Source organism: Opisthocomus hoazin, chromosome 13 (assembly GCF_030867145.1).
Source record: "Opisthocomus hoazin isolate bOpiHoa1 chromosome 13, bOpiHoa1.hap1, whole genome shotgun sequence".
Classification (NCBI taxonomy): domain Eukaryota; kingdom Metazoa; phylum Chordata; class Aves; order Opisthocomiformes; family Opisthocomidae; genus Opisthocomus; species Opisthocomus hoazin.
The window spans coordinates 18,891,116-18,917,559 of NC_134426.1; the positions used below are offsets into that span (position 1 = coordinate 18,891,116).

General features: G+C 39.9%; 1 protein-coding gene across 3 annotated transcripts in view; it reads right to left on the reverse strand.

Moving 5' to 3' along the window:
• Positions 1 to 26,444, reverse strand: part of DGCR2 (DiGeorge syndrome critical region gene 2) — a 51,735-nt gene that overhangs the window by 11,221 nt on the left and 14,070 nt on the right. Inside the window, exons 1-6 of one of the 3 annotated variants that reach the window (XM_075434611.1) lie at positions 20,631 to 20,679; positions 17,539 to 17,661; positions 8,110 to 8,237; positions 5,642 to 5,859; positions 4,591 to 4,667; positions 1,850 to 2,026 (exon numbers count right to left, since the gene is read on the reverse strand). In XM_075434611.1, coding sequence (XP_075290726.1) covers positions 1,850 to 2,026; positions 4,591 to 4,667; positions 5,642 to 5,859; positions 8,110 to 8,237; positions 17,539 to 17,661; positions 20,631 to 20,664 — 757 coding nt within the window. In that variant the 5' untranslated portion in view covers positions 20,665 to 20,679. Of the gene's footprint in view, positions 1 to 1,849; positions 2,027 to 4,590; positions 4,668 to 5,641; positions 5,860 to 8,109; positions 8,238 to 17,538; positions 17,662 to 20,630; positions 20,680 to 26,444 lie in introns of those variants that run through there. The other 2 variants (XM_075434609.1, XM_075434610.1) reach the window with 2 other exon arrangements.

The following is a 26,444-nucleotide window of genomic DNA, read 5'->3' on the forward strand; positions in this document are numbered from 1 at the left end:
CCAAGGAGTGGGGAAGATAATGGATAGTTTGGAGGCACACAGGGATGATTTACTGCTCAAAACTGACAAAGTGAGTTTTAAGTATTTAATGGAATTGACACACTTGCAGGCATCCTCTCCAAGACACAGGAAAGCAAGTGGTCTGAGAAGTTTAAGTTTCACTGTCATTGCCTGCTGCAGCTCCCTCCATCTCACCTGGTAATTCGGAAAAGCTGGATCTTCTATGGACCAAACCTGAAGGACACTCTTAACAGGCCAGGCCTAAAAAGGGAAGTCAGGGAATAGTACTTCCACTGCCCCAGCTACATCTTGATCCCTGCTCAGCGGAGAAAGTTTAGATGTCTGCTGTCCGCTGTCCTTTCTTTCCACTGACCTAACGACAGGTACCAAAAGCAGAGACAGGGAACACAGCCAGCACTGGGACCTTCCAGATGAAGCAGCTGCTCAGGGAGGGTGGCCTGCCTCTTCCACCCTACAAACACACGTCAGCTGGGAGGGTCCACAGGAAAGCTCAGGCTGAAAGAGACCCGAGGAGGTCTCCAGTTCAATCTCCTGCTCAAAGCAGGGTCAGCTATGACATCCAAACAAATTGTTCAGGGTTTTACCTAATTTGGTCATAAAAACCTCCGAGGACAGAGGCTGCACAACCTCCCCTAGAGTCTGTTCCACTCTTGACTACCCTCACAACTAAACAGTTCTCCCTGGCATCAATTCAAATATCTTGTTTCAACTTAACGTCCCTTGACTCCTACCACACACCACTGGAAAGAGTCTGACTCCATCTGCTTGAAAAACTCCTTGAGAGAATGCTCCAGGCTGAAGGAGCCCCATTTCCGCTGCCTCACCTGAAAGGACAGGTGCTTCAGCCCACATCACCATCTTGTCATGAACTCACCTCCATTTGTCAACGTTTTTCTTGTACTGCAAGGCCTGAAATTGGACACAGTGTTCTTCTGCTCAACTCGCACACCTGATACCCTCACCCTCTGGTTAACACTTTGGCAGAGGTGTCACCTTCCTTACATCATCATCCCAGAAAGAGGACCAAAAAGGTCATCTTTTGATCATCATTTTGACTAAACATGTTCTTCAATATCAGATTCCAAGATTTTATTACTTCTCAAGGAAGACAACGCAATATCCTGTCTTCCTAATTTTCAGTATTTCAGGTGAAAAAGCACCCAAAGAAGGGCTGAATTTTCCTCCACTGTCATTCTGTAAGTCTTTTTCCTGCTTTAAAGAAAAAGCAAACTAGATAAACTTCAAGAACTGTAGCAGAAGTTCATCAACTTTTCTCCTTCTTGCAAAGAAGCACCATATATATCAGATATCTTAAATACTGCCTGAAAATACTGCCAATGCCTCCATTGGTATAAAGCCTCTTGGAGTAAAGAAATGCAAGACACAGAATGAAAGCCTTTTTTTCCACTTTAAGTCAGTAGCTCCACTTGCTTTCATTTCCTCCACGTTCTAATAATTGGCTGGAAAGAATTTAATAGAATTTGCTATATTCAAAATAAATCAGAAATAAGCATATAATATAATAAGCTAATAATTTAAGTGTGATATTTACTAATAAGGCACTTTTAAAACTTTTTTTCCCCAAGTATACTTTATTTTTGGGATTGTATAGCTGCCTAACAATCTTTTTTTAGTGAAAATCTGTACTGTGGCTGACAACCACAGATTATGATGCTCTTATTTATTCAAACCAAGCAGAAATTTAACTCCCCTCTCTCTTTTAATTCACTACGAAAAGGTAGACAAGATAACAAAACAATTTCCCCATATTTGTTATATGCATATTTAAACACACAACACAGTTAACACTGAACTAAACCAAACTTACTCCTTTTGCAGAGGAATGAAGATTTCTCATAGCAGTTTTCAGCATACCAGCTGTGTAAACCATGGTGTCGAAGGGTAGGAAAATGGAAACACTGAAGCTGGGCACAAAGAACGTTTTCATTTTCAGACATAGCCGTACCAAAGATAGGGTCAGGGGGTAAAAATACTTCTGAAGAGCCTAGAACAAGATGCAGTGGTATGAGTGGCCTGAGGGTATGCAAAGCTTTAGAAAGGCTCTGTAATGTCACTCACTTCATGCACACCAACCCTGCTAGAAGGCTACCATCCTCTAGCTTTAGCTTCCATTAGCAACATTCCTCTGGGGGAAGGCAAAGAGCAGGGAGGGAAGGGGTGACTCACAGGGAGAAGAGGCTGCTGTTTTCAAAGTACTGGGTAATTTTGTCATTCTGCACCACTAGCAGTGATGTTCTGATATCTCTACAAGTGCTGCTTTCCAGAGTCCCATGGAGTTTGCCTGCTACGCACCCCTCCAAACAACACTGAGTTTGGCCATGCTTGACACTAGCAGAACAAGAACCCATGCCAATCTTGTACCTGCTACTCCAAGCACCTACTAGTGCTTCCAAAAAAACATTTATACATCCACCCTGCGCAGCGCACCACAGAGTGGCTCCGCCAAGTCTCATGCCACTCCTTCGGAGTGCGGAGCAGTGCTATGCAGGAACACGGCTGCAACGCTGCTTCTGCTGCTCCAGCGGTGCTATGCACTATTTGTTCCTTCCAATTTATGTAATTGTTAAGAGACTGTATAGCATTGGTTTCCAAACAGTGCAAGAGGTGTTGGTGGCATTTTATAACTTCTAAAATGTTATTGCTGGCCAGTGTATTCCTTCACCATTAAACCTGCTGGTATGCAAAGTTGCAGAGATTAATGGGGAGACCAAGACAGAGCAATTGTGAAAACTAGCCTATATGTTTTTATTAAATATTTTTAATGTATTATTAAATGTATTTATATGTATTTTATAAAGCCTACTTTCCAAATCTGTGTGCTTAAACATTGATTTTAACAGCTCTTGCAGTTAGCATATTACACAGTCTTCTCACATAACGGTCCTTTCAAACACCATTAGGTATGATGGCTTTTTGGGTTTTTTTGGTGGGGTTTTTTTTTGGTTTTTCTTTTCTTTTAATGTAACTAGGTTCTGCTACTATTTTTTGAGGGCTTACGTCCCACATCTCCCAATAATGGATTAAAATTTCCAAGTTATAGGACCCTAAATCACTTTTCAAACAGACAGGAGAAATTCAGTCTGCCTCAATACAAGTCAATGAAGCTTAAGTCAAGTTTTTCAGGAGGTACTGAATGCTACTACATACTAATATGTACTTTATTTCATATAGGCATCACTTTATGAAATACTAAATAGATAGCTTGCAAACAAAAGAATATACTGTATTAAGAAGGCTTAAACTTATATAATGCATCAAATTAAATAAAACTTGTGATAAAAATATGTATGATGATATTTCTATAATTCATGCCTCCCCGATTGCAAACGCTCTGGCAGCAGATGGCAGTGCAGTCAACTTTCCAAAGAGCAAACGAGTCCTTTTAAGCAGAATGGTTTGTCTTCTTGGGTTTCACAGAAGAAACCTACCTATATAAACATTTCTGGCCAGGCCAGAAATCCCTATTATGAGAAAAAGCTGGACTTTGCTCCCTGCCTTTCCTCTGCTGTCCAAAGACATCTTTAGGTGCTTTACTTTAAGAAACTAATTAAAATGTTCCTGCCTCCACAAGAAGGAGCAGTTTCCTCTGGATATTCAGTCAACTCTGTTCACTTAAACGACAAAAGAAATCAGTATTCTTGCACACGGCAGCACAGTAAACAAGTACTGTCACTAGAAAGCTATGCAGGGTTCTACTACTTCTCATGTGTCAAAGGAAGTATTTTTCAAGACCCATTCTGTCTATAATTATTTATCTGTACTTAATGGACAGTTTTCCTTACAGAAAAATTTCTTCCTTACTGAAAATTGCATACAAGAAGAAAACTACTCAAATTAGTTTTTAAATGCTACACTGGAGTTCACATCATGACTTTAAGATTAACTAATCCCTCAACTGAATTAGTCAAAAATAAAAGCTAGAGAAACATAACTTTGCATTTTCAGCAGAGGGAGCTGCTTGTTTTGCAATTGGAAAAGGTCAGCCAGTGATGCCTATCAATGTTCAGTTGTTCATATAAACTGGGATTTTTTGGGGGGATTAGGCAAATTTTGTCTTGGTTTAAGTAAACTATCTAAAGTACTTTAAAATGAAAAAAATCTGGGAATTTGTGCAAAATTCAAGACTTTTTTTTAAGTATATAAAAATCTACCAATTTGTAAAAGCCAAAACCCCCAAATATCCTACACTAGTCTGTGCAAATACTAGAATCAGAAATCAGCAGTTCATCTAGACGTTCACCATAAAGAATGAGAAACTACAGAGTAGTTTCCTTTTGCTCAGCTTAATCAAGGTCAAAGCCCAAATAAACTGAAAAACACGTTCTTTCCACCAGACATCAATGTGAAAAACTGAAACTTCTTACACTTGAAAATAAGACGCGTATCAAGTATCAAACTCTTCCATATTGATACTGTAAAGCAAAGCAGTTCCCCTACACTATTTCAACACTGTCACTGAAAGAAGTTATGCTGCTCTTGCAAATAATATTCATGCTTTAAGACCGTTTCCATGGGCCATTTAACTAAGTAATAATTTGAGAGGCCTACCTTTATAAGCTACTTCCCAGTGACCTTCTAGCGAGTGATTTCGATTGGTGATCACATACTGATATCCAACCCAAAACCTACCAAAAAAATTGAGTTAGGTTCTAAAGATACAAGCCAAAAACACACTAACAAATTAAAATAAATTACACAGAACCTTCCATGTCTTAATACCTAAAAGCTAACTTTCAAAACATTCTGATGATTTTTTCCATTTACATTTCAGCCCATACATTGGCAATGTAGAGAGAGACAGTACAGCTGAGGAACAGAGGAAAGTACTTGATAGTATTCCATGCTTACAAATGATAACTCATTGTGTATTTTATTTCTACTTATAATAAGCACCTTACTTTGTTGTTATGGCAGTACTTCTGTATCTTGAACCCAAAAACCACACAAAAGAATCCAGAAGTCAAATATTTTACAAACATATACAATCTATATCAGACTGTTCTGGAACAAACCATCCAGAGACAGAGATACACCATTACTGACCCACTACTTGTTATTCTGTCATGGCAGCCCATGAGCCTGACAAAAAAACAACAGGCAAAAAAAAAAAAAAAAAAGGAATTAAGTTTGTTGTGAACTAACAGAATGAAATATATAAAGCTGCTAGAACATAGTTCTTGCAACTGAAAATGGCTTTTTACTTCATCCTTATCTCAAACTTGCAGTCTTTGTTTGAGCTACTCGCACTTAATGGAAACAAAAATTCCACTGAAAAATTTAAAGAATTATTTTTATACAGGCTAGTGCAGCAGTAAATATTGTAAAATCCATCTTCCCTGTTGCAGTTCAAGAACCCCAGTACATTGCTGAGATGGCCTGAAGATAAAAAGACTGTGTTGAATTGTAGCCTATCTGTTAATGTTAATTAAAACATAATTTGGCCACTGCCAAACAGTCAGCCAGCATGCTCATGCTGGGTTATTAACCTGAAGTCAATTTCACTATTAGATGTTCTAAGCAAACTGAACTACCAGCATCTGTGTAACACAGAAACCATTCTCATGTAATACAAGATCTTTGTCTTTTCCTTCCTACTCACCTACGCTGGTCCTTCCTTACAAATGTTTTCTCTTCCAAGTCCCACTCCTGTGCCAGGATAAACCTTAGCTCCTGGTCTGCAGTGAAGGTGGCGAGGGATCCATTCACCCGCTGACATGTCTGCACAGCGTCCCAGTAGTTCTCCCCATTTAAATACACTCTGTAACAGCTGGCTGTGCCCTCATAGTGGTGCCATCCTGTTGGGCACTTTCCTAGGAAACATGAAGAATAGAAGGGAAACCATTCCCCCCAAATTAGGACCTTCAAGATAATGCATCCTAATCAGTTTATGACAATGCAGTGTATAACCACTTGGATGTGTACACACAATGTACTCTGTATACCTCACCTCACCACGAGGAGATGCATGCATTACAGATCACAAGACTTACTTCACTACAGCTCCGGATAAAGGAAATTTTTTTAAAATGTATTTAAAAAGATGCGACACCTAGTAATGTTTCATTGCACTGTGACAGCCTTTAAAGTCTTTAATTAAAGACTGATGATCTACTGCAGAAGATATTTCCCTGCACACCTTCAAAAATCCGATCAGTTCAATCAATCCAAGTCAAAACAAGCGGCAAGAAGCAGAAAGAAAACACCAGAGGTGGCCAATTTAATGATTCTGTCTTTCTACCAGGTGGTTAGCAATACATCCAACTGGCTGTGAAGTTTTCAACCTACTTTTACACAGTCTCAGTAGTATCCACATAATCCTGCTCCCACAGTCCATCACTAATGACTATGGGGGTCCTGGGGCAATTGTTATTTGCCTTGGAAAAACATCACTGCAAAGTGGGTCTTTCGGAAGTAAGAAGGTGATGCTGTGAACCACTGTCTCTGCTTTGTCTCAGTTAACTCAATTAAGGGAATATGCAACAAAAGCCTTGAGGAATTTCTGGATGAAACAGGCCCATGAGGTTTTGACTGGTGTTCTTGGGAGTGACGGGTAACCAACAGAGATAATCACAGAGACAGGTGGATGAAATTTAAAACAGATATAAAATATGATTTTAGCATCTGCATTTCCAGTACTAATTTTGCACAACACTTAAGAAAGGAACTTTAAAGTCATGAACTGTTTAATGTGCATTGCATGCATTCACAGAGTTCCTATTCTCAAGTCTCTTTATTCCCTTCAGAAACAGCAATCCTTATAATCAAATAATGATGTACAAACTTAGATTTGAAGCCCTTCAATTAAATATCTTTCCTTCTTCTCTATTTATATGCGATCTTTTTAAATCTACTGTTAACATCACTAAGATGGGAGAGGATACAGCATCAATCAGACTGCACAGCATATTACATATTGCTATATCAATTTCTAAATTGCTTTATTGTCCTCTATAAATTTTATTAACATAATTTAGCTACCGGAATCCATGACAAATCAAAACATGTATTTTAATAGGCATTTTTTGTCAAAAAAATTGGAAAAAAAAAAATCAAGGAAGATGGGACTTTTTACTTGTGCTAATCACTTGTCTCTTTCAGAAAACGACCATAGTCCAAAGCAATCATTCCCAATTACTGCCATACTGTCTCCCCCCGACATCCTCTTCCTAACCTGTCCCATCCTTCCCTCCAAGGCTAATCAGTCCTGTCTCACATTCCCAGATCACTGGATGATCCCTGGAGTGAAGAGAGAACCAAGATGGGAGCGAGAAGGCAGGGGAGACTTAGATGTTTTGGGCCTGGAGAGATTCAGAGGCAGCATAAGCAATGACCACTGGGAAGGACGCTTGCAGGACATTTATAACGCTTTAGATAAGGTTGGGACTAGGATGTCGACAGTGGCACTAGCAGTGCTGCAGGTGAGAGGGCAGGATAACATTGAAGCGATATTTTTGAAGATTCCTGACTGACTGATGGAGTATGTAGCACTTCAATGGGTTTTGCCATGTTACTCCCTCGACCAACTTGGTCTTCAGAGAAGTAAGTGAAGGATTGCGTTAAGTTCCCCACTCCCTAAAGAGTATTTTTCCTGTTAAAAAGGATACAAAACTCACAACATCAGAGATGCACCTAATTAACTAATAATAGTGAACATCTTTAAGATCATCTTCAAAATTACTTCAATCAAGAGCAACCAATTTTGGTTTCCTCCCACTTTTTCCCATTGTTCCAGGGGAACAATCCTACATGCAAGCTCACATCAAGAAACGAGGGCTAGACTATCACCCCTGCTGCAGACTGAAACCATCACTTAAACCACGGGCTTAGTTTTCTGTAATTGCAATGAGTTATAACAGAAAACTGCAACTTTGATTTCACAAAAACAGGATCACTAGGGAAGTAGAATTCTTTGCATGTATAGGCCTGCTATACAAACTACGCAATATAACAAGACATATATAACAGAACGTACAAAAACACTAAAAAGCACTGCACATGAATAAAATCTGGCCAAAATTGCTAAATTAATTAGCAGAAAGATGGCCCAGATTTCCCAGTCTGCAACTTACTGCTAAATCGGACAGGCTGTGCCACATTGACAGTGTGAAAGCGGGTTGTCTCTCCTCCTCTCCCTCGACTGTGCCTGGAGTCCACGTTCTCCTTCCCATGGTAGGTTCGCTGGTCCCCCGTCAAGCCTGGGGACCAGAATGAATAGTCAGTACTGGTGAAAGATGCAAGCAAAGGCAGATTTCATTTTATTAAACTTTCTCTGGGTTTTATTCAAGACATATATGATAAGTAACATAGGTAAACAAAGATGGTAGATCTCTGCAGTAAGAGCTTGGCCACTTTACACAGTAGGTAACCAAAACACCTACAACTGAAAAAAACCAACTAGCCATTACATGCGTCTTGCAGAGTAAGCTAAGTATCTTGGCAGATTCTCAACAGCCTGCAGTTGTACACAGGACTTGATACTCATCATTTCAACCGCCGCAACAAATGCATCATCCCCAGTGCATTTTATCTGTTCCTGTTTACAGAACTACCTACTCTCCAGCTGCTTTGTTTCTCAGTTGTGTGTTCAAGGATAAAAGACAACTTCTCCAATACATTTTCCAACACATTCTCTGAGATCTAGGACAAAATTAAAACCAGGAAAGGAAACCTATCTTCAACCAGAAGAACAAGGATTTTCATTCACTCTCAAGCTTCTAAAGGAAATGTTAGTTCATTATTTCTGAAACAACATACACACCCTCATCTCAGTGTCAGGGCTTCTAACAGGTGTACGTGACAACCGGATTCAGTAGCTTAGGAAGAACACAGTGCGAGATGTTATTCCAGAAAAGGGGCTGGGGCACTCCACATGCCTACAGGAGTAACTAAGGAGCAGACATTTGAGGTGGAGACACTGCAGGATGGGCTGTAGCCAGCCAAAACTAGCAAGGTCCTAAGTAGGAAGGCTGCTAGTAGGAAGGCTGGCACGATGGTGGGGAGAAATCTTTGAGAAAGATGGAGATGAGCACTGAGAAAGATCAATCTGGAAATAAGGTATTAACCTCAAAAAGAGAAAAATGAAGAACCCAGTAATATAAGCATTAGAAATATCTACCAGTATGTTATTTAATACTACCAGATGTTATTAAAGGTCATAGAGTTTAACCAGCACAAAGAGCTACGCAGATATTCATTTCTATATTAAAAATTCAGCTTATTTTCCTTTAAAGATGATTAGCTCTATTTAGCCAAGCTAAACAAAATAAACCAGTCATGGTCCCAAGTAAAGACGAGCTACATAGTCTTCTTTAACAGGTTTAACTACATCTGTCTGAAATATATTCAAAACTATGTCAATAAAACTTCCTCCTTTCAGAGACTATCTTTAAAATGCAAGAGGTCCACAGCAATTTCATAACTTATACCCAGAGTTGGAGACTGTTCGGTGTATTACATGGGGCAACAGACCTCCAGAAGACCCGCCATCAACCAATGCACTCCTTGGAACAAATGTCAGCACCGATGAGCAAAAAAATCACTAGCTGGAGCCCAGGAACAGCAGAGTAGCTTTGCATTCATCTGGCTCTAGTGTACTGAGTTTGTCCTGAGTTAATGCGATGAGCAAGGGATATTTAATTATCATGTTATCCTCGGAATTACACATCTATAGAGATCACCCATTAAAAAATGGCTGCGCATAATACACTCACATGGCCCTACAGGAATAAAGTAGTAATTCTACTGTTTAATATTAGAATACACTATTTATCACAGGCAAGAATTAGTGCCAAGAAATACAGTTAGGGTACATTTCAAAGGACACAAAAGGGTAAAATAATTTGACAGTGAAGATCACTGATTATTTTTTATTACTTTAAAGATCAATCTATTTTTAGTTTTAGAATTCGACTGTTCTTAATGCTAATGGTTCACTAGCAATATTTACACTATGATTTTCAGAGCAATACCGAGACACTAAAAAAGCAAATCTTTAATTACAGTATGACTTTAAAAATAACACTAAGTAACGTAGAATGGTTTATCAAAGATGAACTGAGCTCAGCATGGGAAGCTCTGTTTTCCTATGGCATTATATGGTAACAACTAAACCCAAAGAACCAGTAAGAACCAAAACACACGGAGAATTAGTTCCCTTTCAGAAGTAAGAGCAGATGCAACACCATATGGCTGACCCTGCATGGCTAAACAGAACGCCCACAACGACTTAAGAATTTACCTCCCCCAGGAATAAAACACAAGTTCACAGGTTTTAACATGCAGGGTTAAGAAAGGGTTACTTGAGCTAACAAATTGACAGAATTTATGCCAGATGCTTTGAAAAAGAGCTTCACAGTTCCCATACAAAGTGAGTTCAACCAGTTCTCACCCAGGAAGCAGGACACTCATTCTTCCCTCAGCATCTGTCCGTGTCAGCAGACTCACTGCTGAAACCGGGCAGGACTGAAGAGGCAGAAAGCAGCCACCACAAGTTGTTTCTCCTTCAAGCCCAACACTGTCAGCTGTTTAATAATCTGGTGCTCTGCAAATATTAAATCTCTTCTATTTGAGCTGAATTTTCGGTCTCTGAGAAAAGCAACGATGACAAGTTTTTCCAGGGCAATAAAGAAAGAGATGCTAACACGCCTCCAAGTCTCTTAACTGCTATGAAAAGCTGTTGCAGATTCTAGTGGCAAAGATGTAACTGGACCGGTTTTCTATTGCATTTTTCCGATAGTGTGCAGAAGAATTTTCTATGTTCTTTGCTGTTCCTGCTTCTTTTATAAAAATATTTTTATCTTTAAAAATAAATTAAGTGCCATGGACTAAGCTTTAAGATATCAACCTAAGCCAGAAGATCAAAACCTAACCATGTTTGAATGTTTCAGAAAGTAAAAGCCATCACTTTTATTGCTTATGTACATATTTAATATTCTGAAAGCTATAAAAAATTGGAAGATCAGCAATTTTCCAAAACCTTTATTCTTCTGGATACTACAATCACAAGCAATAACAGCAACAGTAGTATTTTTACTAGCCAAGACAGATCTGTTTTTTCTGACTTCACACAATCATACCAGAAGTGTAATTTGCTTGTTAGTTGGTGGAGAAAAGGGAAAAACAGGTTCAAGGAAAAAACTCATGGGGTGGAATTTCTTTGTCCCTTTGAATGCTATAGTGTGGTGGACATGAGCATCCTCCAATCTGTTTCAAAATGGATCAAGTCACGATTAGTATTCATCCAGCTCCTTCCAATTTACAGTGGCCACCTAATTCAGTCTAGCATGATTACAGTCTAAGTATAGTGCTACAGATCAAGAAAGCTGCCCAACACTGCCGATTCTGTGACTATTTCCAGTTGTTTAAAACTTCAGGCTTCCAATTCAGAATGAAAGTTTGCCGTGCTGTGTGGCTCCTACTACATTTTATATTGGTAAACTTTTCCAGATCTGAATCAAAACAGTTCAATAATTGTTCAGAACAAAAATTAAGAGATTGGAAGGGAAAGAAATTTTGCTTACATTTCTACCTTCTAGTTGAACAAGCACTGCCACTGCCGCCTGCAAAACACAGCCTTGCTAACTCACAGAAAAAGCTTTGTGCCATGCGTACAAGTTTTGCTGTTCCCGTTGGCAACATGGAAGAAACAGAGGCAACAAATGTAGTCAAGTTTAAGTCTGAAAGAAATATAAGCTTGCCCGTTATTCATATGGGCCAGAAGGAATTCAGTTATGTTGTCCATACTCTTCTGTGTACATCCATGGAGATTACCCTGCAGCATTTATCCACAAGGTATCAGCAATGCTTTCTTTGCACGTGGTGTCTCATTCGGTGAAGCCAAGCACACAAGCACAGCAGAAAGCTCCTTCTTCATCTCCCTCAGTGTCTCCATCATTTGGGCCAAGTAAAAGGAAGCAAAAAGCCAAGCAGTGCAAATGGAACGTGAGCCAAGGAGCTGAGACCACACAAAAGTGGAAGCCAGCACCAGCTGAGGCGGGAACAGGCTAGAACATACGCGTGCCGAGCAGCACTGCAGGGGGGAATAAACATGATGCTAAACGGAAAACTGTGTTCGGAGAAGCTTAGAAGAGAAAGCGCAATCTGCCACACACACGACGGTGTGCTTTGCACCAAAAATAAAGGGCAGGCAGACAGCAGATATTAACTGTAATATATAGAGAGGTCCTGCTAGGCTCAGGACTCATAAAAGGGCAAATATTGGATTTTGGGGAGTTGAACTAGTTTCAAGAGTTACCGTGTCACAGATGACAAGTCATTCAAGCCAAACCTTTCACAATGACGGATGTACTATGCCAAACTATGTCAAAATTAAACTGTTGGTGAAGCAGCCAGGTCTTGTCATATCTTACTTGTTCCAAAATTTGAGTTGCTCCTCTTTAAACACATAAATTCTTAAAATCTACATAAAAAGCTGCCTTGTCCCCTAGGCTTCAAATTTTCTGTCCAGCACGTTATCTACTAAAAGTTTGCAAAGCTTTTAATTCCATCTGGTAATTTGAGAGGTGAGAGAACTTCAGAATTAAATCCACCTTTGTGCCTAAAGTTTTGGAAATACAGTTCAGAAGTCCCCCGACAGGAGGGATTCTTCTCAGATCAAGCAGCTCCACACGCTGCGTTATCAATTGTATTATGCTAGGAAATAGATGCCAATCACGAACAGCGTCCTGCTGTGCTGAGCACTATTCAAAGTAATAGACTGACAGTAAAGAGCTTATAATTTAAACACCATGAAGTAGGGTAAAAAAGGATGCATCATACAGGAGATCAATAAGGGCTCAGAAAAGGCGTGGAAATGATCAGAGGTTCTTATCATTACTATCTAGCTTTAAAAAAGGAGATGTACTAAAAAGTGCACAAACGTCATAAGTCACTTTCACGAAACACGGTATCCTTGGTGAAACAAAACACAAAGCTGTTTATGATCACTGCAAAACAGTGTGCTGCAGCTGCTGCAGTTACTGGCCATACCTTGAGCTGGCTCCACAAAAGAGACTTTGCAGACTCAAAGATTATATCATGTGTATGTGCTGGGGCAAGTGACCTCCAAGCCTGCACATTTCTTCCTGATACAGTATCTGGGGAAGTCCTCAAGAACAGCATACAAGATGACATTGCCCAAGATCAGCATTTACAGTTAGCTGCCTAGCAAGATTGTTTCTGTATGAAGTTACACTCTCAATCTCAACATAAAAAACATGTAAAATCATACTGTTTGCCATGGAACTGCAAGACAGCTCATGTTACTGTCAGCCACTGCTTGCAACTGCTGCCCCAGGACCACCGCCACCAGGACAGCCAGCTGTTCAGTGTCAACTGTGGGCTCAGGCGGTGAAAAAAAAACACTAAGAATTCAGCTTACTGAAACTTCCCAGTGTTCTTGTTTCTGACCAAGCAGGTCTAGAAAACAGTACTGAGAAATACCTTACAAAGGAAGAATGTGACGTTAGGCAAGGGTGTGCACCATAGGGCGAGCTGAAGGTTTTCAAATCCAGATGCTGGGATAAGTCCAAGGACAGCTGACAACACAATTTTATCACTTATTCCTGGGAAGAAATCCATTTTTTAAAAATATAAATAAATGAATGGGGGAAACAGAATGATCACCAATCTAACTGCAAGCTGAAAAACTGGTATGGATAGGATTTATGAAAGGCACTGGAATTTAAGACATCCGTTCTCTGTTCATACATAACAAACATCAAGCCTGTAGCATAAGAACAAAACACAGGTGAACAGCCAGAGCTACATTAAACCCTGCTCCACTCTTACTGCTGAAAATTAGTTTTGACCAGAAGGCCTTCGAAGAAGATCTTCAGAGAAGTTGATCTGATAATCTGGTAGAAGCAAAGCTGGAAATCCAATGAGCAGTCAAAAGCAAACCTCAAAGCCCATCCTTCATCTGGGTTTAAACACAGAGCTTTTATAAAGATGGAAAAGCTATGTTACTACTTTGATTACTTGTATAGAAATGTTAAAGTGAGTAGAAATAATAAATTCCCATTTGTAAAAGTCCCATTTAAGATATTAATGCCTGGTTTTGCCATTCCACAGAATACGCCACTTTGGGATAAACTCTTCTTAGGATCAATTACTGTTGATATGGAACAGCCCACAAATTTCATGAGTCTCCACTGCCTAAGTAGACGGAAGTTGCAGGCACATGCTACATAAACCCCTCCAGCAATTTTTAGTATGCTCACAAGAGCAAGCAGCCAATGGTTTTAGTCTACCAGAGAGATGAAGTGAGGGTAATCGCTGCTGCAGATTTCACTAACATTTGTGCGCCTGGTGCGAAGGGCAGGGGGAATGGCACTTTACACATCACCAGTTTGGGACTGAGAGGAATTCCATGTTTTAACGGAAAATGGTCATTCTGAAAAGAGGCAGTAAGAATAAAAACGGCTATGGTGACTGTCTTCACAGAAATATATGGTCTAGCAAAAATAGGCATTTCATACGCTTATTCAGATTGTCAATGAATTAATGTCTGTCTTAATTGCGTTCTGAAAAAAATGCCAGAAAAAATTATTCTAACAAAAAAGTCTTAGGGTTTGGGGTGTTTCTTGTACTTCAGACAACACATGATTACCAAACTGACTTATTAAATAATGATCATCTTATTTTAGTAAGAACTTTGTTACTAACATGCATGATATTAGGCCTAAAAAAGGTGAACTAAAGCAACAGTGCCAAATAACTCATATTGGCTTTGTATTAATCTTTGAAAATACTAACACAACTAAGTAGTCATTGAAACACACCTTCTTCACCGCCACAAAACTCTAATTCACTGCCATTGGTCTTTTCCAAGTCGCTCACACTGGAGTGTGCCATTAGTAGCTCAAAGGCTGAAAAGTAACACGCTTCCCAACCAGATTCAGAGCCCTTTCTTTCCATGCTTCAGAGAGATTTCAAACCTTTTAATTTAAAGATTTAAAGCTTCACAAGCCCAGATGGCTTTACTAACTAGTTCTTTTAGTGTTCAGTTTGCCTTTATTGAAATTAAGAACCTTAATTAAAGAGTATTTAAATTTAGCTGAATCATCTCAGAGTTGCTCATCTAAATCCAAAGGTATTTTCTAAATTTAAAGCTGCATCATTTCTTGCTAATTCAGTGGCCAAAACAGAAAGTTACCCCTTCTGAGTATGACTATGCAATACTATTATTAGCAGCACTAGCTCCCCAATCAACGTCCCAGGACTTAGTCTCTCCTATGACTGGTCACATACATATTTTTCCTCAACATAAGAAAAACGTGCTCTTCCAAACTTATTCTGGCCTCAGATATACTTTCATTCACACTATTCCTTCTTACACTCCAGCACACCCTTCACATGCACACCAGCACCCCAACCTGTCCTTATTCTTGAGAATTCTCAATAACATATGCCCTTGAACACCCATTTCAGGCCACAAACACTATCCCACCAATTTGTTGTTACTGGTACAATAGAGCTTTTACATCCTACACCAGTAGTTCTTGTTCCTCTGGTTTGCTGGCTACACTCCTTGCATTACTGTGCAAATATCTCAGTTCTTTCATAAATGCCACACCCAGCTTTCTGGCTGTTTTACTGAGCACAGCCTCTTCACCAATTACTTATCCAATTACTCTTCTCATCAGGTGGAATACTTTCCTTCTCTATGCTGTTCATCATTTTCCCCTCTAGTATTCTTTATGTATGTTATTCTCCTCTTCGTGCGTACAGACATGGTGATGAATCAAGTCTCTCTCACGCATCTCCTTTCCTTCCTTAACTTAAAGTTCTTCTCATCATGTCAGGCCAGACAGTCCAGTGAGACCTAAACTCCAAACACAAAAGCAGAACCTATCTACTGAGAAATGTTACTTTCACATAATCCTCTACCTAGCCATATACCAAATATTCTTTGTAACTCCAGTCCTTGAGTCAACATCATCTTGTTGCATCCTCCATGCAACAACTTCAATTGCCAACTAATACACTACACTACAAGAGAAGATAAAAATATTGTTTTCTACTGATATGGATGTTCCAATATTCACACAAGTGAAGCCTTCAGTGCTTTTTGAGTAAATCCAAACATTAACACAACTCTGCCTTCCCCTAGCTACTGACTTCCATTAACCTCCAGAATTTTATTAGCTCCCTGGTTTTTCCCATTTGGCCAAAGTTAGCTAAAAAGGAGGAAGAATAACAGCACAGCTATGGAAGTGTCTTTCTTCAGGACATCCACATCGTAAAGAATATCCTTAAGCAGAATATCAATGGCACAGCTTAATTTTCAATGTCAGAAGAAACTAACAAGAGTTTTTTCCCCTGTGTGCTGCAAATATACACAATCACACAAACTAACCAAAAGCTTTCTAAAAAGAGCACTGAACGTGGTCTTTTAATTATTTGTGCATAGCACACACTGGGCATATGGCTAACTACAGCACAGTTTCAAAGTTTGAGTGCTAGATTTACTTCCCCAATTCCACTAGAAAATACGAATATTTAGAAGATCCTGCTGCTGTAAAATACCGATGTTATTATTTTGTAGCATCTCTCAAATAGCTCAGAACTCAGAATGACAGACTGAATACTGTGATGACAATGCTGCAAAGTTCACGTGATTCTCTCCCAAGTAAACTGTTTAGTGGCAAAGAACTTCTTAAAACAGTTTATGAATGTAATTTAGCCATACGGTAGAGATCAAAGTTTTCCATTATGCCACAATTGAATTCATGCTTTCAAATTCCTGCTTCACTGTTCTTAGCAAAAAAAAAAAACAAAACCAAAACAACCCACAAAACTACAGGTCCCTTCACTTTTAAGACACAGAGAAAAGGAGTTGCACTGGTCTGTCAAGCACAAGTGAAAATGTTCAAAATTGTGATGATGTGTTCACAACCAAAAAATTCTGTTTGCTTTTTCTTTAAAGACAGGTCAGTATGCAGTAACTTTAGCAGAGAACCACTGCTGGTGATAGGCTCCCGAAAGTGTATGATCACAAAGAGTTTATGAAGAGTAAATACATCAGCTTGTTTGGCAGAACAAAGTTCTCCACTTAAGCATAAGAAGCATAATCAGAACCGCGAGCAACAAAACAAGCTCTCTACCCAAGTCCAACAATGCCACCCAGCACAGTTTGAGTGATATACAGCCAAAATAGTCATTCTTTATTTAACCACAGACTTATGTGTCATTTTGGTTTAATTGCAACATGATTTTTCTCTCATCATGAAAGCCTCCTTTTACACTACCAACTCGCCCCATCTCCAGGATACCTACCCAGACTGTAAGAATGGAAGGGTAATTCAGACAAGCAAAAAAATGTTCATAGCATTAGTTGCACAACATTAAGCCAACCTGAAGTTTGTTAATAATGGGTACAGTTCTACCAAATAATCTCCACTTTAAAATCAAATTAAGCAAGAGATCTTAAAGAGTCAAAGTACAGCTGCAAAACACACTGACACTGGGATGAGCAGTCTTCTCAGCTTTACTTACCTGGACAGTCAACTTCATCACTCTCATCCTCACAGGTGGGCCATCCATCACACTGCCAATTTGAAGGGATGCACTGGATGGTACCACTCCGACATGCAAACTGTCCTGGGATGCAGCGGAGCTCTAGGAAAGAAGAAAGTTGTGCTTTGTTTGAAGTGTTATTTATTCTTGCAAGTCTATACACATATCAATCATCCGTCACGTAACATATCACTGAAGCATAATGGACAAAACCTCTCAATAACTCAGCCTGTTAAAAACTGCTTTGCTTCAGATGACTTCCATGTTTTAAACTGCATGCTTGTGGTTTTAATAGACAGGAGGGCCAACTTCCAGCGCTTGGGAAATATTTCTCCCACATCCATATAAAATCTTCCTGATAAAGATACCATGCAAGCAGCTATCACCACAGCGTTACCCATTTAATTCTTCTGCCGTACTGAGGACTACTCATTCACCTTTCTCAGAACTAAAGTTCAACAAAAACGTGCTATGGTAGTTAAGTGCTAGATTATGCAATAAATTCAGAATCCTATTTCCATTCCAATCAGTACGTATGCCAGGATCCGCTAAGACTTGACCAAACGTCCAGCCTAATTTAGAGCCATTTCACAGAACTATTTGTAAAACAATTTCTGTATCCATGAACCTGTTTTTACTTCCTAGCTTAAGCTCTTTTGTTGAATTTCTCCATTGTTTTGGTTTCGGCTGCCGCCGGCAACAAAAGCGCCACGCGCCCGCCCCTCCCCCCGCCGGCGTGCGGAGGAGAATGGAAAGAAAGAGGCAGAAACTGGTGGGTCGGGATAAGGGCAGTTTAACAGAACAGCAAACAGAGGGAAAACAGGAACAACAACGATACAAATAAGGAGAAAACACAACCACGAACCGTACAACAGCCGCTCTCCCGAAACCGGACCGGCGCTGCGCCCCCCCAAGCCGCGAGTGCCTTCCCGCCGCCCCGCCCCCCCCCACCGGAACCCCGCGTGACGTCACATGGTATGGAATACCGGGCCCTGTTTGGCCAGGTGGGGTCAGCCCCCACCCCCCGGCTGTGCCCCTTCCTGGAGTCTGGTGAAAATTAACCCTGTCCTGGCCAAACCCAGGACATCCATACAAACACATCCTTCACAAGAAACTGTCAATATCTGCAAACATGTAGTTCCTGCTTCTGCAAGAGTACTGCCTGCTTGCCATCATTATACTGTCTGTACAAGTGAATAACTCTAAGCTTCTTTACACATGACAGGTATTCAAGTCGCCTTTGGCATCCGTGGGCTCTCTTTTCCACCAGACCATCACCGCCCATCTTCCTTCTGGATAGGGGTTGCCAATTTTCCAACCGTTTTGAAAAATTTAGCACATTAAACATCCCAAACTACAATAATCTCAGGTAAATTATGTCTAGAGAACAAACACCTTTCTTTAAAAAAAAAAAAGTTTTTTAATATAAAACACACTCATCTCTGATTTTTAAAGAATTAAGTAGGTAACTATTTTTTGCAGGGAGAAATCTCTAAAAGAAAATTTAAAATACAGGTACGTACCCTCTCATTCACAGTTTACAACCTAAGAAGAGAGATGTAATTGCAGTTGTTACCTTCTCAAATCACACATCTAAACTAAATCAAGACAGAGGTCACATTTAAGGGCTCAGACAACATGACCAGGCATCATAAAACCAGTCATCGTGCACTCTCAACAAAAGCTCTACTTGTACACCTAGTAATTGGTATATGATATTCATAACAGGCTTCTAATTCGATGGCAGACTAAAATCCAGCCCTAGTACTGGTTTTTCTGCAAAGCACAGACCTGGTCTTCTAAAAAAATAAAAGCAAGCACATCCCCTTAGCAACCACCTACTCGGAGCAAACATTCAGGTCACCAAATGGCTAAGAACTCACACAGACCTGCCAGGCTACCGACGGCAACAACAGACCCTACAGCAAGACAAGCGTGCTCTCACCCGTTTAGAGCTTTACTCAGTACAAACAGCTAACAGTGACCAAGCACAGGGAAAATATGAAAACAAAAAAATCTACCAGCTTAGGTCACAAAGAATTTTGCCTCCCCCGAACAAAAACTGAAGTAATTTATTTAGCCCGAAGAGGGAAAGGTGGAATAAAACCTTTTATTTCCTCTGATCAGTGAAATAAATCGTTAAGATTCACTTGCCCAATATAGCAAGAGAGAAAATTTAAAATATATCTTTAAGTTAGGGAGGGGGGAACCAAAACACACAAAACCTCAACCTGAAATTAAAAATCATATTTCAAGTTCAGCAACAACTCTTCAGTAAATCATTGCAGCTTCTTTCACCACTTTTGTGCAATGTCAGTGTGCATTGGAAGGTTTCTTATAAAAAGTTCTATCAGTTTCAAGTACGGTATTTACACTGGAGCCCGTGGCAGATATTTTAACACATGAAAGACTATCCTCAGCCCGGCTCCAGGTTTCCATTGCATCCACCTGCAGTTATGGCAAAACTCAATACCTTAAATAAACTCCTAATTATTTTACTGCTTGATTTTAACAGAAGTCATGCACACACCCTGTGTAGAAAGCTATTCTGCAGCCCTCTGGTTTTGCAGGCAGCATCCACCAGGAAAGCACTACAAACCAACATGCACATGGGAAAAACTGTAAAGAATACTTTTGTCTCTACAATTTCATACATACTATTACTGTTTTATGTACACTTACATATGACTGGTTCAGATAAAAGGATGACTCCATCCCAATATTACGGGCAATAAAAAAATGCCAGTTAGATGCTGTAATGTCATTGCTTCCTGTATTACAGACACTCCTCTCTGAAGAATGTGGATACATGGAAGAGTACAAAACATTTCTATTAAAACACCACTCAAACCATCTGAACAATTGTTCCCAAAGGAAACCATGCTATGTCAGACGCACAAATTATTTCACACCAAACAACACAAACTGCTACGCAATTCTACTGCAGAGAGAGGGAAAAGCGACACTACAATAAATACTGCGAAATGAAAATCTCCATATTCCGCAAACACTGCCAATAATACCTCCCGAGCCATCCTAACCCAGAGCCCGCATCCCCACGCATTACTGACCTAAGTCATTGTGCAGTTTCTGGCAGAGTTCCATCTGAATTGTTTTGCTTCTACGTGCTGCCTGTTGTGGCTCAGCACAAAGAGAAACAAGATGCGCTCCTCTGAGAAAATCTGACCGCCTCTCTCGCTTGTGCTCAGGGGGGTTTGGACGTACTCGTTGGCTTCCTTGAGGACTGATGCTTACGATCAGCTCTTTCGGAAACCTCCTGCCATCGATGGCATACCGATCTCCACTACAGCCCCACCACAAGCATACCGGTGGGCTGTCATCCAGACAAGGCACAGCAGCGGACACACCATCCCCTCAGCACCGCGTGCCCCACACAGCCCCGCGCGCCAGGCTCAAGACTCCCCCAGTAGAGCACATCAGCTAGCCAGGGCAGGAGCCTTCAGAGGTAGAATACAGATACAAAAATACAAGGGGACCTATAACACATCTGTGAGATACTCAGCCAAGCAACAGAGAAATTTGGGGGAGGCAAGGATGCACAGGATAGATGCTAGTCTCCACAACCCTGTCAAGTATTTCATTTCAGTAGCCTATTTTTAAGTCAAAACAGCAGAAAAATGAAAACATTTCAAGCCTGTCATTTTACCGCAGAAAAGGCAAGTCATGCTGCCAGCAGCAGAACAGGATTCATGTGTAGCTCTGAAGACATATGAGCAGTAGAAAACAACAGTACAACACAATGTAATCATCCATCTTTCCAGAAATGTGATTACTTAACACACACAGACTTTGTACTTTTGAGGAGCGTGGTAAATAAAAACTGTCTCTTCACACATACAAGATTTCCAGTTCTTCAAAAGAACAGCAAAGTTTCAAAAATACCAGTCCCACTTCTGTCCCTAAAGCCAGATATCACACACTGTTCATAGCTATCGATGGTAACTCACAACAAGAAAGGATAAGTACCTTAAACTATCATCTCCTAGCAGCACAAAAAACCCCGTATTTTCCACCAGCTGTTGAAACAGAAATATTTTGCATTTTCAGTATTGTTAGAAAACATGTAATGGCACAAGTTCAGCTGCAAGCAAGCAGCTATTGGAGCAGAGGCATCGATACAACATCCACTAACAGCATCAACAACCACCTAGAATTGAAAAAATGGAAATGCAACCACCTCCAGCATTCATATACAAAGTGACAAGTTACATCAGCAGTATTATGAGTCACGTACGAAATTCTAACATAAAAGGCTTCTTTTTCTTTTTAAGGATCAGATGCAGCCTTTGCTATGCTACAGCACAAAATTTAGTAGACTGAAATCTCATTTTGGAGCAATTAAATTCATCTGGCATTTGCCAGGAAGAAGGGAAGCACATAAAACACTGGAAATAGCAGCAATCGTAGTTTTTGCACTATGCATAATACAAAACATCACAAAGTTCAAGCATTGTGAGAACATGGAAACACTTCAAGCAGCAAGGTGTCATTACACAGCCTCCTCACTCTGCGATCTCAAAGCACTTCTACAACATTAACCCTCAACGACCCTGCCAACCGCTCCATCCTTCTGCCAGTGGTTACAGCAAAGTACAGAAGAATTATCTAGCTTGCCAAAGGCTACAGACGAGATGAGCCTACCAGCAGAAGTCAGCTGTCCTGACTCTGCTTCCATGCTTTCATGACAACACTGTTTCTTCCCTAAAACCCTAGCAACCTGCAGGCTCTCCCGCACACTCCTACCTGAACCAGTATTTGTCTTTCAGAAATATCAATAATTAATAACAATGTATTCTCTGGTAACACCTCACCTGTTCTCTCTAGCAACAGTTTATTAAGAGCTACAAATTGGCCAGAGGGAGTAAGAAACTCATTAACTCTATATACAAAGAGAGGAAGAGAATTTGAAATCAGGTTCAGACCATGTATCGGTTCTATAAGCTTAATATACAAGCCAAGGCAACACTTACAGACAAGTGAGGGCCAAATAACGGAATACCAATTTGCTGGGACACATTATTAGATAATACAACCTGTCCACAAGGCACTCACCTGAAAGAAGTCTTGCCAAAGCTAGTCGTGCACCTGTAATTTGAAGTTTAAAAGAAAACTTACAAAACAGTTGAAAATTTAATTAATCAAGCACCAGAAATAAAAGGCAAGCTTATAAATAAATTTAGACAATGCCATACAAACAAGAAGTCTTTATCTCCTTTATCTGCCAATTATTATTTTTCTAAGTCAGTGACAAAACAGACAAGATTTTTGACCACAAGAAAAATCTAGGTTTCATATAGGAAAAAACTAAGTTTTCATGGTGGTTGCTTACACACTTACATAAAGCTTTTGTTCCAAAGATTTTCACAATTACATGTTTAATGCCAGGTGTTTCACAGCACTGATCACATATTTCCACATAGGGCTCAACTAGCTTTTAAAATTTTCTTTACAGTATGCTAATTTCCAGATTTTCTGCTAGGTGCTCAAAATAGACATTTATAAGCATTACCCATAGGAAGGACTTCATGACAGATGAAGAAAATACACTCACCCACCCTGCTTTAATTTCCAGCCAGCTTCACCTGTTTCATAAAACAAAAATCTTTTTGCCATTATGATACAATCCAGAAAGCCCTTCCAGGTTTAATCAGCTCGTGTAATCTTTCCAGGTAACTGAGAACGTTTTCCTTCCAGAGCCCGAGTGCTGGGAAGCCACAGTGCATCCTTCCTGCAGCACATGCACACTTGGTCAGCATGCTGCCCTGGGCTTTACACTACCTGCAACTTGTATTTTCTACTTCAAGTCTTTCAGAGGTGCATTTGGGCTGGGACACCTACACTCAAAATGGAACTAATTTCTTATTCATCTTCCCCTTTTTTATGCAAGAGATAAGGGATAATTAGTTACCTAAAATAATTTTATTTGAAAAAAAAAAAAAAAGGCAGAGAGTATCTACATCCAGTATCTAAGATTACTTTTCAGCACAGTAAATCTCATTTTAGAGCTTCCAGTATCGACTGTAATAAGCACACAAGAAAAAGTGTTGATTCAATACAAGTTCAACTTGCTAGTTCAGTTTTCTGAATGAATTTGATGAGTTGGCATTGAAACAGCAAGCTTCAGATAAAATTAAGCTATTGTCCATCCACATTTTTAAGTCAGATCCGCTATGGTTTGTTCCCCTGCAACCAGAAAGATTGCATGCTCCAGCTAATTCAGCAGAAATATAGTTGTACAAATCCAGTATCAATTAATGTGAAATTGGGCCCTCATAATAGCTGCCTGCCATGAAGCTAGAACGTCGACTAATGTGGTTTTGGTTGGGGTTTTTTTAAATATTAGCTCTAATAGAAGAGATTTGCTGATATGCTGGGATTACACCCATCTCCTCAGAGGCAGAACAGCTAGTTTCAGCCCTGTGCTACCAGAAGCTGCCCTGTGAACAGAGCTGGGACCTTCACCTCCATACCGTAAGAAAAGCCTTGATTTCTGACCAGAGTCACAGCTCTGACTCGCAAAAAGCTACACCAGGTCACACCACCACAAGGGTACAAGAAGCAGCAGGGGTGGAAATAGCTCTTTGGAATGGCCAGCAAGCTATAAAAATGTCTGCTGAGTGACGGAAGCCAACTGCCCATGAACCTCAAAAAAACCACCCCTCCAGTCTACAAGCACTATTTACTCATCAAAATGCTTCTGCAAAGATAAGCTGGTGGGTGAATGAGAATGCTTTGATACCATCTTCACAGCATTATCTAGCCTCCCTCAATTCAAGACAGAGATATAAAAGGAATTCTGCTCTAAGCAATGCTACATCTGATAAAAATGCCAGAGGCTTTGTCTCAGGTACATATAATAAACATCTCCTGTAAAGCATTAGGTGAACACATCAAAGTTTTCAAAATCTAAATTTCAGCCTTCTATTTCCAAGACACTGAAGTTCACCACTACAGGTACCAGTGGAAAAAAGACGACTAGAAAGCCCCATCTTCTAAGGTAAACCCTTCTTCTGAGGTAGGAATGTATCCCTGACAGACAGAAGATTCCCCTCACTTAGAAACCACAGGTTCCTAACTCATCAGAGTTAAACCACTAGTGGTACAAAAAACTCAGTGCCTTTCAATTCACAATTTAACAAGTAGGTAAATGCATGAAACAATACAGATGAGGAGCCAGAGCTCTAAACTGAAGCCTCTAAAATATAAGTCCCAATTCAGGACAGTGCTTTGATACAAAGATTAAACTCAGTCACTGCAATCACTGATTATGAAAATTTGAGTTCTTCCAGTTGCAGTGATTTAATTTCTCTATAAAGAGATTCACCAGTCAGTACAGTCTGATACATTAGGATATTCTCTTGGTAACTAGGACTACAGATGCATGTTCGGTTTTAGCATTTACATAGCTAGTATAGATTTAAATCTATTTTAGTTTTTAATACAAAGAATTGCCACTTTTCATTTGCTATGCTAATTGTTCTTGTCTGCTGAGCTTCATTTGTATGGAAATTAAAATCTGATTAAATGCACAAACCCAGCATTTAATGTTATTTCAATTATAAGCTATTACTCTAACTGAAATGCATGTATTGGAAAAGATAAGCTTGACGTACATGGTTTGGTTTTGTACGTAAGCTTTTAATGAACGATGGCAGCTCTGTGTGTACCTCACGTGTATTTCACTTCTTGTGGTCACATTTCTCAAGACTGAATCTGGTAGGTCCTCTGGTATCATTTTTATTTACAGACTGAAGGAAAACAGGAGATGAAAAACTTCCTGCTTTCTCAGTGTGAGTCACTCATTGTCCCAAACCAGATGAAGCAACCTGTAAGAAAATCGTCTGTTCAGATTTCAAGAAGCAATTACAGCTATCAAAAGTCTATTAAGCATTAACAAAAACTCTAACTACAGGTGCTTAGCCCAGTAACTCCACTTCTTCTGATTTTAACTTGTCCAACAGGTGTGTCTCATTTTGTAACACTAAACTTATACTTAAGACCTGGACCTACATGTTGCACTATCATTTCATATTTTAAGTTTACTAAAATTTAAAATTGTTTTTTTCTTAAATCACTGTTTCTATATATCCTGCCCCACAATAAACTGAACAAGCATGATCAGATCCTAGTGTCTCCAGCAAGCAGCCTAACCCTCTAACTCCTTAGCTCCTGGAGATTTTACGCTGTATCAGTGTTCAATAAATGCCTGCACACAAGCACCAGAAACAAAACAACAAAATGAACACCACACCCTAACCATCATCATGAAAAACACATACAGTTCCATAGCTAATATTTATGCTCAAGCGGAAGCATAGTATAACCAATATTTCGCTTGATTCATTTTTACTGAAGCAACAGAAACTTTGTAATATTCTTAATATTCCAAATACAACAACACCGCAATGGTTCTCTGAATTTCATCCTCAGCAGAGACGTGAGAAAACTGTCTATAAGCTCGTCCTCTGCACATGAAAAGCAGTTTTCATAACTCGGACTTCCCTCGAAGCCACTGCTGCAGCTCACCGGAGCACGTACCGTACCTCACACAGAACTGCTGACAACCTGCCCGCGTGGGAACAGCACGGCAGCCCTGCCTGGCCAGAAGTCTGCTGCTGAACAGGATTTTTTCAGTGACAGAGAAGCAGACTGCAAACTTGAGGATGTTCTGACACAGTGTTTGAACAGGTTTTCTTGTTTTTAACTTCTCCGAGTTATCACCAATCCCACGCAAAGGCTTTGCTCTCAGACAAGTGAAGCCATACCCAAGTGATATTTTCCTTCAGCTCCAGACCACAGAGGAATTTTGACTATCCATTCATCTCCCAGCACGTTTCTTTATGTCACTTGGCGAATCTTACTTC